Below are 14,242 nucleotides of genomic sequence, written 5' to 3'. Positions count from 1 at the left end.
TGGTAGAGAGGTAAAGAGGTAAATAGGTAGATGCATGTGCAGTTTTGGGCTGCCTCTTCTCACATGTACTATCAGGGGTCTCCAGCTCTAGGCACACATTCTCTTATTTGCTATTTTTATGCCGGCTGTGGGTCACAGATTAATTGGCTGTTATCTGTCCCTTGCTCACATCATTATGCGTTAACAGATACATTTAAATCTGCCAGCTTCCATTTGCATCAGCTTTTCTTAAAAGAGCTGTATACCCTGGGGACAGGTAGATTGCATTGAAAATATCCGTGTTAACTAGTCTCTCGCCACAGCTGCATTGCCGGTTTAGCTGTATCTGGGATAGGTTGACTAAATAAAATGCTTCACTTACAGAGCAAGCCATGTTGGTCACTCCTGTTAGGTAGTCCTGTAAAATAGGGATGTAAAACTCCGGCCGAGAGATGGGCCATGACTTGCTTTCCACCATTAGTTTACTTAGCCCCCACTCCCATTCTTCATATGTGGTAAAAAATTGTCAAGGTAAGGCAAATGGAGTATCGGAAAGAGGTATGTTTCTGGTCAGGGGTGGAAGGGGGCAGATGAATCGTGTTGGAATTTTTAACATTCTTTTGCACGCGCAAATGACCTTTTTCCTCATATGTGTTGCAGTCAAAACCAAAGTCTACCAAGCCTCTGTACCCACCTACGAGAAGAAACTGGGAGAGCAACTACTTCGGCGTTCCCCTGCAAAACCTCGTTACTCCTGATCGGCCGATCCCACTGTTCATTGAAAAATGTGTGGATTTCATTGAAGCCACAGGTAAGATGAGCTTCTACTTCAGTAACACTGGGAATATTTTGAACTTGTTCAAGGCAGTAGAAGAAAATTGTTGACCTTCACTTATCTGAAAAGTGAATGATTTCTAGTTCCATACACAGATTTATGTATTGATTATTCATAACCGAACTTGCCTTGATTGTTTTATGTTGACCTCATTGCAGGACTCCCACAATCCAAATGCTTTCTATAAGGAATTGCCTCCAGTTCTCACTTTTAAGTTCCGTTTCCTTTATTTTTCATTTATGTCTTCTGGTTTTTCTTTCACTGCCGATCTGGAAAAAGTTCAGTGGATTTGTCGATGTTTTAGAGGATTTTGAATACTCAAGTCAAGTCGACTTGTAGTTTTTCGCTGTTTAAGATGAAAGTCGGAGTTCTTTTAGCCTCTCGAGGTAAGACATCCCTTTGAGCCTGGGAATGTACCTGGCCAGTCTTCTCAGGACTGTAGTATTACAGCCTTAGAAATATTTTATTATGCTGCCTGTTAAGCCTAGTAAATCTGTTTTCTGCATTTAGATTTACAAAACATCCCGTAATAGACCATAAGCTTTTTTTCTTGATTGTATATCATGTAGTCCTTGTTGAAATCTGACTGTTTTAGCAGTGTTTGCCATGCAAATGTGCAATATAAAATGTAGACTGATGTGTCTTGCTTTAAAACACGAGCATAAATACTTGAAAATTAAAATGTTCAGGTCTTAAAGATATAAACATTTTTCAACGCCAAGCCCTCATTTGTTTATGTGGTGTTTGGAGTTGAATCTGCCCAAGAAGAATGTTTAAGTCTGCCAAACGGGAAACCCTGTCGTTTTTTTTTCTCATATTGTGGGCCAAAAAGGCTTTTGCAATTTTTATTTCTCACGTTATTTCAGATGCTTGGATATGTTCCTTTCACTGATTATTGTAGATATCAGTGAGTTAGCTGAAAGCTATGTGATGGTAGAGACAAGAGAGAGCCCTTTATTAAATGATTTGATCTGCTATAGGCAGTTGCTCTGCAGTGCAGAGGCATCACTGTCTTCTTACCTTTGGACAGCCTTTGGTGCTGTGCCTGGAAAAGATGCTGAATTTAATTTTCTTCTCACTTCTCCAGTCATTGAAGAGCACTTGGAATCTCCAAATTTAGTGGTGCAGTGATTTTAAGGTGCTGCAGCTGGCCACTGTTGTTTATAAACTTGGGTCTTCCTAAAGTAATATGTTTATATTTATAACGCTTTCTAGGTGGGACCTTGCAGTTTTTTGGAAGTTAGTAAAAGCAATTGAATTTAGGAGTCTCTCTTGCGACATCGGGATGTAATAATATAGAGCTAAAACAGTGAGGTGTTGGGTACGTGACAGTGATATTCTAAAACATTGTGTTCATGATCTTGATGCCCCAGGCAAATTTAAAGACTTGACCTTATATGCAGGCAGCACCTTTGAATGATGTTACTGCCTACACACACCCAAAGTATCTAATTCAGACTTCAAAATAACTTTAAACCACAAGTGAAAAGTCTAGACTGAAGAGGAAAGGGAAGTAGTCTTTCACTTTAACTTTCACTGGGTTGTCACTCTTAAATTTAACATAACGAAACTCAAATCTGTGAATCTCTATTTTGTAATACAATGCATATTTAGTTTCCTGCAACAGTTTCTAGTTTTATTCTGTGGTGCTCTCAGTAGAAAACAAGATCTATAATTTCTGTAATTGTTTGTGTTTCTGAAACATTCTGAAATCTGTTTTCATATTCTTTCACTAAACTGTTTTGTAAAAAGGGGAAGAAAGCTTAATGTTTTGCTGTAGTAAGGGTTTAAGAGCTTTCTTGTTGGTGCATTCACATTAGGTAGTTTGATTTTTCAAAACATGAAATTTAATATATTCCACGGATAAAATAAATCATTCAAGTTGTTTGTCTAGCACATTCTCATTAAAAATACATGTTTTGTTAAGCATATGGAAAATGTCTCCCAGCATTCCTCTACGCACTTATCATTTTTGCAAGAATGTTTTCAGGAGGTTTCAGCTTATTTCCTCAAGCCTCTCTTATTTAAAGAGCCGTAGATAATTGGATTTGTAGATAAGGTTTCCTTTGAGTGGCTTTTATTTATCAGGCATGTTTTACATAAATTTGAAGTTTCATTGCAGTAGCCTAGGTTGACAGACCTTGCAGAGAGATTGTGCTTCCCTACATATTTACATAGTTACACCCCTGTCAATATTGTGTTTTTGTTGTCTGGTTTCTTGTTCCAAGGTGTGAATCTTTTTGAAATGTATAGTCCCGGGTATTTGGTACATATCCAGTGTTACTTGTAGACTGCTGGAATCTATTCTGCTTGCTTTTTTTAGTTTCTCTATGTGGGCTTATTGAAGTAAGGCAGTGATAACGGCTGCCATTAAACACTGACTAGCTTAATATTCATTTCATTGCATATTAAGACTGTTTGTAAAACATACCCTATGTGTTTTTGAAGAAGTCCCTGTTTCTCTAATTTGGATATTGGTTGAGACTTTAGAAAATTAAACTGAAGAAGTTTTAATTCTGGATGGGGGCCTGTTCCAAGAATACCTGAATTGGTTCATCTCAACTTATTTCTTGAACAGTACCACTACAGCAGGATTGACTGTGCCTTTGAACTGAAGAGGGACATGAAGAGCTAGAGAGTGCAGAATCCCAGATGTGTCAGAGGGCTGATATAGAATGCTTTGTTTTCAGCAGGGTTTGATTATTAATTTTGTCAGTGGCAAGTGGTGATGTTCACGGATGCTGACGGAGCGTTGCCAAGCCCTTCTTCTCTGGCTTTTCTATTTCTCCTCCCTGCTTTCTGGTTTAGTAACGTCCTGATCTTTGAAAGTGCTGTAACCCTGCTTCTCAATAACCACAGTCTCTTTTTTTTTTTTGAGGTCGTTAAGAAAACTGACTTTGCTTGTAAGCATTAACTGTAACTCAATGCAGAGTTGAAATGGTGTCTTGTCAAAGGAACTCAGTTTACATGGTAGGCCACAAATGGTTATCATACGGTGTCATTTAAAAAGATGGAGAAAGACTGGTGGAGACTATGATAAGGTAAATTGGTTATTCAGTGTCAGTGTGACTCAGATAGTACTTTAGTACTCTATTACTCTGTTACAATTAAACAGCTTTTTGAAGTTTGAGAGGATTAAGGAATTGTATAGTAGCTCCACACTAGCTTCCGGTTTTTTAAAAGGTTAAACTGACCATCTGTGCTACGAAACCTGCTATTTACAAAATCGGCATAGCTGTCTGAATTCGGTCTTGTTCCATTGCATTCGTTCTTTTTTAAATTGTGTGCTGGTGACAGCCATCGTTGGATACAGCAGGCTACTGTGTGTTTTTGGTGCACAGTAAGCTGGTGCTCATCGGGGTTGGCATCAAGCAGGTCTTACAGGTGATCCCTACATTATCTGTAAAGGCTTGGAACACATGGGTTTTGATCAATGTCATGAGGTACAGTTGTTTGCTCAGCTAAGCCAAGGATAGAAGGCAATTTTTTGTGGGCTCTGTGGAGTTGGTATTTTCTTTTTTTGTCCTTATTTTTTTTAAACTGCTGAATACATTGCCTGCTTCAGTGCTCAGAAAACTCTTTAGACCATGGCTAGCTTCTCAGGACCAGGGTTGGACTTCTCTTGCACTACCCATGCACTGGTTTATGTGATCACAGTACTGTATTTTCCAATAAGCATCCGTACCTGAATGTGAAATAAGGGTGGGTGACAATGCTTCCACTCTGGATATTTTTTAAATGCCTTTTCAGGATGCCTTTACTGCTGTTCAGAGCAAACAAAGCAGTGATTCTTGAATTAATTTAGACTTTTTATAGATTATTTTTACCTTTCTTCCTTTTCTAGTTGCCCTAAATAGGTAGGATTTAGCACACAACACAATGTGTGGTGTGAGGGTTTAGCACTTCTCAGGTGACCCCTTAAACAACCTGGTATTATTACCACTAGGGCTGCAGGGTTTAGCATTCCTGCACCAAACTACTGCTGCCAGCATTTCAGAACTGATGCTTTAAGAGGCCGTATAGCACTACAATTCTCTGCTGGAGACCTGAGTTTTATAGAGCTTAACTGTGTCCGGTGTGTTTTATAATTGTAATTTTAATTAAAATTTCTCGACATGAACAATGCATGACTGGTTTAAAAAAGAAGCAAAACAAAATTGTTGCATTAAGCTAAAAGAGTTCTCGGTTGTTTTTGACCCCTTCATTTGATCTTCCCAAATCCTGTGTTTGGCTACCTGAATAATAAAAAGTAAAGTCTTTATCAGTCTAACAATAGTGTGGTTAATGTATTAATGCCAGGGAAGCACTGCTATTGTGGCTGACAGTCACACTGATGCTATTTCTGTAAGGACATGCATAGAAATTCATTCTCGAATGCCGACCTCACCATTGTTGACCTCTGGAAGTATGAAATAGTAAAGATTTAGCTGTCTGCTCTTTCGCTTTATCACAAAGTACTTCATTTGAATTAATATTTTAAGGCTCTTAAGTGCTTATTCAGTCTGTTAGTAATGACAGAGGTATGGAATGCACTATGTTGTGTAATTTATTGTAGGATTCCTCCTGTGAATAACATGTTGCTGCTCTTGATTTATTACTGTTGTGACAGAGCTTTTACAGTATGCCATCAAAGGAATTTGAGATCATAGACTTTACAGCCCCCCTATTCTGTCTCATTGAATTCTGTCTGCAACAGGTGTTCACATTCTAGGAATAGTTTCTTGAATGGTGGTGGCATGTGGAAATGTAGTGTATGCACAGTACTGTACCACATTTTAGTCATCTTCAAATTGATTTATAAAACCTTTTTTGTGGATTGCACTTGAGCAGCCTAAAAATGTGAGAATTCACATTAGAAGAAATGCAGTGCTTTAAATGTTGACAGGGTCTTTAAATTGTTTAAACATGATGTGTCACTGAGACACTGCAACTTGTGTTTACAAGGACAGCTCAGTTACTGTTACCACATGTGGCTATAGCTATATAAATTACTTTGTTTAATCTGTGAGTTTTTTCTGTGTGCTATGGTTTCTTCTCACCTTCCACAGACGGGTTAGGTAAAATGGTGTCTTTATGATTTATCTCTGGGCTGTATATCCTGCAGTGAACTAGCGTCCTGTCTAGGGTGTAGTCAAGCTTTATGCTCGGTGCTTCCAGGATAGGGCCTTCAACAGTAAAAAGCAGCTTTCCGATCATATCAGTGTCGTGAAACCTTCTAAAATTTGTCAATTTCAGCAGCTTTTCCTAAGTAATAAAGACCCAGTTTTGTTTTATTACCAGGTGATGTTTTGCATATGTACTTCTGAGTGGAACTGCCTCAGGTAAAAGGGGTTTTTCCTATTCAAAATAAAACTGAATCAACCCATTCTTGTTACAAAAGTAGAACTTGAAAGTAGGCAATGTTTAGTGCAGTTCCTGCAGATTGCTAATGTTAGTGTATTTCATGAATCCAGTATTGAGACCAGCATTGTCAACTTGCATACCTTAAAAATGCATGCTCAATTTATTTATTCAATGGAATGTTTTTTTAAACTAAATACTGAAGTAAATTGTGGGTAACTGTTCTGCAGAACCCCAGAAATGCTTTGAGTGACAGCTGTACAAAATTCATTGTTGACAATGACAGCAATTGCCCTGAGCAAGTCATAAATCTTTCATTACAGAATTGACCAATGGCACTATAACACAGCCCACTTCCTTAATGGAATCAGAGATGTTTTGCCCTTTTGAAAAAATTATGGGTGGATAAAATGTAGCCTATATTTTGTAATTTAATGGCATTGTAATATCGAAGCGTAGTTCAATTACAGTTTCAGGGCATCGTGTGGAGCTGAAGTCCCTGTCTGTTCTATTGTGTGCTATATGTCCACAAGCTTCATGTGGTATTTGAGATTAGAATATTATATATTTGGTTTAACAGTACCATGTGTAGTGACTGGCATTCTGTAACAGTTGCCAGGACATTAGGATTTATTGAGGGTTTCTTGGAATAGCTTTGTAGGGTATTTTAATCTGTTAATATTGAAACTTCCATAAGCTAATGATAAGCCATGCGTGGTGCTTGAGAATGTGGTCTCTTTCCTATTACAAAGCCAAGAAAACCTGTAATATTTAAGCAGAGTAGAGAGCAGCAACAAACAACACGGCAGAAGGGAATTTTTGAAAATAAATTACAGAAGAGTATAAGGAGGTAATGTTTTTCAGATGGCTCACAACAATATTTGTCCACAGGGAAGGTCTGAGGAGACTGCAGTGAAAGAAAACCTCCGAGTTCTTGACCCGTATGTTACTGAAATGCTACTGATTTCATAATTCTTTGTACATAGAACAGACCTAAATGTACAGCTGCATTAGGAGGCTCTCATCCCAGTTTCCTACAGAGCCCATAAATCATGTATTGCCCTGGTGATGCCAGTTGTACTTTTTTTAATGTCATGTTTTATGAAGCAGTCTTTCCGAAGGAACGGCGAAGCCTCAAAACTGAAGCTTGATTCCTCTTCAGAATTCGGACTAGCCATCAGCCTCACTGCCAAGGTGCCTAATTATCAGCATTTTATATTTGGGTTCTTTCATAACCGTGACTGGGCTGTCTCGGATGTCTTAACTATTGAGAGCTGGTTGTCCTGAATTAGGTTTATTTTACTCAGTTTGTAACCTGTTACAGTTTAACGGATAAACATGTTCTGTCTTGTTCAGAGTGCCCAGAGCTCTAAAATCTGTGAACCTTTGGGAATAATTGGTGTTAGCATAGAAAGTTCATGGGGTTACCGGAGAGTGAACAGTCTCACATTCCCACTCTGTTGTGTGGTTCTTTTCATGTGGCATTTCAGCATGGCTCTTTAGTTTCATGTCTTTTACCTTCATGTTTACAGTACAAATATTTCTGTTTAAATAAATTTATTATAAATATGTAAAGAATGTCATCACCCTTCCTTGATCATGTTACTTAATATATTTAAAACTCGAGCAAGTGATGAATAATATTGTAAAGGCAATTAAAAGAACAGATTGTACAGAATAACATTTGTGCAGAACAACACTTCTTCCAGTTTATTTTCAACTTGAAGCATGCAGGTTCACTTAGCCTAACTGAGTTCGGGGAAAATGAAGACGCAGATTTGTTTGAAATATTCTGATGTTCGAGTTATGCAAGGAATAGAGGGATGTCTGTTAACGTTTACTCGTATCCTTGGAGACAGCATGACAAACATAAACTTTGTATTTGTTAGTGTCAGTTCAATTTGAAAGGTTTGCTCAACATTTCACCTTCAAATTAGATTCCTTCTTAATGTACAAGCTCTAAGAGTGGTTATTGATCTCTCTTCACTGCGTAATCTTGAAAAAAACAATGAGGAAAGGGATGTATTTTGGTCTTATTAAATCTCAAAGAAAACTTCACGCTCAATTCAGTGTTTCTTTATAAATCTCATCTGACTCAGATGAATTTTGTTCTAAAGAGGGATTATATTGGGGCCTCATAGGAAGGTTTGTGGTACATTTCTAAACCATTTGAACAATTCATTCACAGCCTCTTCACTTACATCCTGCAAGCTAATGATAGATATTTTTTTCACGTTTCTGAGATTTTTTGAAGAGGTACGTTTTGATTTGCAGGTGAAATAAACCTGTAATGTGTGATTTACAGGTGTAAATAGCAGATAGCATTCACAGCAAATGTATCATCAATATGCTGTTAGAGTGTAATCATTTGTAATTTGTATCATTGAGAAGTTGAGATTTAAGCTGTCCTCACATCCTTGGTGGATCTTTGAAATGATCGTTTCTCATCAGAGGCTTTGTGAGGTGAGAGATTGATTGTTGTGACAGTGATTTATTAGCCCAACAATGGAATTTCTCTACTGGAAGAGCTGTATTGCAGTGAACTGTTGTGGCAGCACATGCACATGTGGAGCAGTATTGTAATTAAAAGGTACAGGTTTATTCCTCATGCCACAGTGTTTAAGTGTTGATTCTGGAAAGGTCCATTGGCTGCTTTTGACAGTGCCCCTTGCCAATATATTGGTTTGGTCCCTTTGTAGTCTGTTCAAGACTGCAAAGATTCTGTTACTTGGAGCGTGTCAGTATAGGATGTTTCCTTTAAGACTGCAAATACATATGGTCTCGGAGCAGTAATATCTTTTTTGGAAACGTGGTAACAGAAATTTTACACAGTGTTCTAAATAGTTTTTATAGTTGATTGTGCAGTTGTAACATACACTTAGATCTATGTTTAATGTATATGGGTAAAGATCCAGTGTATTATGTTTTGTGTATACCTTGGTCCAAGAGTACAGTACATCACTTCCCAGTTAAAAGTCATTAATGTGCTCTTTTTTGTGTTGTTAAATTGTGCAGTTCAGTATTGGCTTTTATGCGAGCCTGCTAGAAAAAACATTGGTGGTGTGGCTGCAGTTCAGACCTGAAGTCTGATATTTGGTTTCCCTTCCAAATATCAGAAAAAAATAAAATCGGTTTATGTGAAGTTTAGGTTTCCAGTGATAGGATGTTAACTCCCTCACCTCCAGAGATAAAGCCATAAAGCTCATACTGAAGATTTGTTTGTACCTACTCATCCTTTTTTGCTGTTAATCATTTATCTTTAAAACATTTTGTTTTAAATTCAGCTGACCTGTTGCGGGTTGTGCCTTTAAATTAATTAAAAGTGATAAGCCTGGTCTGCCATTTCAGCTATGTTTAGAGACCTTTGAGGCAGCATGTGAGAGGAGTTGGTGGTATAAGCTTTGATGTGACTCTTCATAATTGCCACTGTATCCTGGTTGGGGGTAAATCAAAGCAACATACTTTCATTTAAACAGCAACCAACAATCTGTCATCTTTAACACGCAGTGCACTTGTTTGATCTTTAGATATGGCCAGTGTCTACATGAAAATAATAATTAACAGTTTATGCTTCAGGGCTTTTTTTGATTAATTGCCTGTGATTGCTCAAACTAATTGCTTCACTCTTCAGGCCTCAACGAAGAAAACACTATGACAGTAAATAAAGTACCATTTGATATACTAATCTGGCAGACATAAAAAATACAGAAACTTTCTAAAGGCTGCAAAGACACCAGTCATTCCTGAGGCTTTGCAGTGAAGAGCACCAGCATCATAGCTTCAGTGCAGCTGGGCCTCAATGAGATTTCCTTATGTACATTTGTTTATTGTTGTATTGCTAGTCTAGTTACATGAACTCTCTCTGTTGTTATTGGTTTTGTATAGCCTGCTTCTGATGTTTGATCTGCCTTTAATTAATGACCTGTATTATGTACTATTATTAGGAATTACATAATATATGGATCTGTAACTGTAGTGAGACCTGAGCTAGTCTCATTCTTGTGGACAGAACACAGTTCAGTTGTTCTAGCACTTGAAAGCTGACAGCCTCTCTATAAACTCTACACAAGGAGAGCAACATGGTAAGAATGTGCTAAAATATTGCATGTGTGAATGAGCTCAGCTCATGAATAACAAATTCTGATATCATTAAAAAGTGATGAAGCTGATGTGGCTTGTGTAACTTCAGTCTGACGGCTTATTGAAAAACTGGGCTTCCTACTTGTGGCTTGAGTTGGGTGTTTCAAGAGCGAACCTAATGCATTATTTCTGTGAGGGGGCATGTTACCAGTGACTCCAGGGATAATTCTCCTGGCAGCTACGTCTACATTGCTAGGAGGTCTAAAGTTGAAATACCTGTTGGTATTGGCATTTCTTATAACAGAGCACAGTATCTGTGGATGAGTAAATAGTCGGATGTAGTGAATAGATGATGCTAGTTTATGCACTGTGTGTTTAGCATGTGCTTTGTATGCTCGGGTGGCCTTAGATGTGGTGAATGTTGTGAATGTCAGAGCACTTTCGGGAATGCATTTTCATTATGGTCAGAAAATATCATCAGGTCAGCATTTCAGTCTTCTTAACAGTTTTGTTGTGCCTGGAGAAGTGGCCATAAATATGGGAACGAGAAGTCAATAAAATGGCCCAGTTTAAGTGAAATAGTTTTGTAAGGAATGGTGAGAACAGACAGAATAAAGCCAGAAATGGAGGTTTGAGCAGCAGTTGTACCTGCAAGCCAGGAAAGTGCAGGCCTGCAGATAAATGTGGTTTCCGTTCTGTCCTCTTATATTGGATCTATAACTGGTTACAGCATTACCGTGTTTAAGCTTGATCTCATAGAAGCTAAGAAAATCCAGGCTTGGTCTGTACTGGAAAGGAAATAAAACTGACAAGCTGTATTAGTGTAGGTGGACTAGTACAAGGTGCACATCCTTCAAATCAGTACCATGCTATGATGACAAGGGATACTGCTGAAAGAGATGCTTTCCTTTGCACAATAGATAAGATAAGATCACTTTATTAGCCCTATACAATTTCTTGCAATAGGAAATCGTCTTTTCGCAGACCCCAACTTGCTCTCCATGAGACACAGACACACGGACAGCACAGGGTCTGCCATTGTACAGCGCCCCTGGAGCAGTTGGGGTTAAGGGCCTTGCTCAGGGGCCTAACGGAGTAGGATTCCTCTGCTGGCTGTGGGATTAGAACAGGCAGCCTTCCAGCCACAGGCACAGATCCTGAGCCACAGAGCCACCGCTCGGCCCTAATAGGTTAAACCAAGGTCCTTGGTAATTAAAGATCTGTATCACTGTTTGTAAGATTAGAGGTGTTAACGAAGGTGTCGTAGCTCATTTTCATGCTGGATTTGCACATTCTGGGCTCCCTGTTGCCATTGCATTCTCATTGATGCAATCTGTGCAGTAATATCTCTTGTCTTTTATCTGCTTTACTGTGTAGCAGAGCTGCTGGCACATGACTGCTGTGTGTCACTCATTTGGGTGCTGCACTTCAGTGGTGGATGAAGAGGTTCTCCTCCTATATGTTAAGCACTTTGGGATCCTGTAGAATTAAAGATGCATGTAAATGTGAGGAATTATCCCACAAGTGACTCTTGTATCCTTTATCAGCTTTCTTAGCTTTCTACAAAAGAAAAGTAGGAAGTCGGTTTACTGAGTGATTATAATACATGACGTGTAATTTAGCAGAGGGCTATAGAAAGAAGAGGCCTGTGCTTTTATGATTTAAAGTAGTATCCATTACTGTACTCCATTATGGTATCAGCTTTGGCTGCTGAGCATTGAAACTAATAATAATCCTCTTTTGGAATGGACGGATCTTTAGTAAGTGAACATCCAGACCCATATTTAAATAACCAAGTATGTTTCACTATTCAATATGTAAATACTATGTTCAAGTATTGAATAACTGTATCCCAAGTACTGTAATTTCTTTAAAAAATTAGACTGGTAATTTCTTTAATGAAATAAGAAAACTGTTATCTATATTTTTTCACTGATTACTGCCAGAGCACAGTATCTGAACAGGGATGTAAATGTTGAAAAACAGGAGAAAACTTCTAAACCATTTCAGGTGATTTAAAAGTGAGGAAGAGCATAACTTGTAAACTGTCATAAATCATAACATTAGAGAAAAATGTCCATAGTCCAGTGTCACTTTTTAGTTATCTTAAAATTACCATAGATTGCTCACAATTTGAAAATTGTACAGCTGGTTTTTGAGACTTGGACAGTTGGGGATGTGGGACTTCTGCTTCATTGCCAAAAACAGAGACCGGTCTTTCTGTAGTCTTGCTTCACACTGCAGTCCATCACAGCTGCTGTGGTGTTTTTGTTGTTTAACCTTTGTAAACAGATTAATGTGACAGTGGATTTATTTTACAGCTGTGTTTTTTCTTTATAAACTGTTCTTTATAGGCAGTCCTCTAAAACGGCCTCTCTGAAAAGTCCTCTGATGAAAAGGTTTGATTCATTTTTTGTTTGTTGCGCTACACATTCTGAGGGAATGTCATTATTGGTTTTTGCATTCTGCTGTCTTTTAAGCAATAGTTGTGCAGCACCAGTACTTGATGCCAGTCCTAATCTGGTTTATGCACAGTCACTTCCTTTTTTTCTTCCCTGCCTTTGTTCTCTTCCTGCCTGCCTCTGCTCCAAGATAGCCCGTGGCTGCATTGGGAGAGAAAAAATAGACTTCATGGTTATTTGCTCATTGATTGTGATTGCTCATTTAACTGCTGCATTCTTCAGATCCACAACAGGCTGTGTAGCTTTATCAGAAAAACTGAAGAGCATGGGCATATCTTATCTACAGCACTGTAAAGGAACATGAAGCCAGGCTTCCTGGACAAAGGTCTGATTTATTAAAATGCAAGGGATGCACTGAAGGCTTTCAAAGGCTTAGGACATTTACTGAAAAGAGAGTGTGTGCACTCACTGCATCACAGAGAAGAATGAAATGTTTCTTTTTAAGCACATAGAAACCTGTAAAAAAGTATAAACGCATCCATAATGTGTAATAGCTTGCAGATGGATTTCCTACTGAGCTTTTCTAGTGTGGTTGTGGTGCCAAAGGTACAGACATTCACGTTATTCTCAACAGAATATGAACCTCCTGGTGTTTTTTCCCACTGAATGCTGAGTGTATATCCTATTTGTGGTGATCGAGATATGTCATAAATATAAGACCTTTTCAGCTTTCACAAGGATGAAAGTCCTGACAGTAAAAATGCAGGAGTAAGCTGTGCTACAGCACTGATTTGATTTGTCCTTTGTCAGCCTTTATTTTATTCTCCAGAGGAATTAGGGATTAGGGGAAAAGTCACTGATGAAGGCAAGTCCACACTGTGACCAAAACAGGTAATGAGACCTTGAGACTACCCTCCACATGGTCGATGCTTTAGGCCTGTTGGCTTTGTGAAAACAGTCAGCATATTCCGGAGATGCTGTCTCTTTAGTAGTTGGCATGTAACCTACCCAAAAGGTACTGGTAAATAAAAGTTAATATTTTGCAGATGATGCATTATGGATTCACGTTTATCCATCCTGGGAAAAAAAGGATATTGAAGTATAAATATTTTATTCAAGAATACCGCCCCCCTTTGCTGATCTTGTCTGTCTCCCTCTGATAAAATGTCTTCATTAACTCTCTGTGCCATCTTTAAGTGGCACTGAGTAAAAGTATATGAAGGATAAGCATTCTGTAGAACAGATGCTCACATAGAATGGACAATATTGTTTGCATTACTATCTTATACATTTGAGTTAAATGTATTGCTAAATAACACAGTATAAGGTGGAGATAATAAATGGTAAATGTAGTCTTAAGCTTCTGAAAGTCTGTTTCTGATATAGGTACCATTTTTTAAAGATACAAATGTTATAACCCAAAAATAAAAATGATTAGTGAAAAAATTAAAGTCAAATATATAGCCTAGTTAATAGGTTATGTACTTTTTAGTCACATTTAACCCCTTTGGAGATTTTTACTGTTTTTCTCTTTTATTATCTTGTTACATGTGGAGTGCAAAGGAAAGCGCTCGAATTTCTATTGAGTCTAGCTGTATTTTCTTTT

The 14,242-nt window shown here is 38.1% G+C and overlaps 1 protein-coding gene across 4 annotated transcripts in view; it reads left to right on the top strand.

Moving 5' to 3' along the window:
* The window catches only part of arhgap5 (Rho GTPase activating protein 5), a 46,663-nt gene that overhangs the window by 14,112 nt on the left and 18,309 nt on the right, over positions 1–14,242 (top strand). For all 4 annotated transcript variants that reach the window (XM_069193039.1, XM_069193040.1, XM_069193041.1 and 1 more), the window contains exon 3: positions 640–790. In XM_069193039.1, the coding sequence (XP_069049140.1) occupies positions 640–790 (151 nt within the window). The remainder of the gene's footprint in view (positions 1–639; positions 791–14,242) is intronic.

The sequence above is a fragment of the Lepisosteus oculatus genome, chromosome 8 (genome assembly GCF_040954835.1).
Source record: "Lepisosteus oculatus isolate fLepOcu1 chromosome 8, fLepOcu1.hap2, whole genome shotgun sequence".
Lineage (NCBI taxonomy): Eukaryota > Metazoa > Chordata > Actinopteri > Semionotiformes > Lepisosteidae > Lepisosteus > Lepisosteus oculatus.
This window is presented reverse-complemented; position numbering and strand designations above follow the sequence as displayed.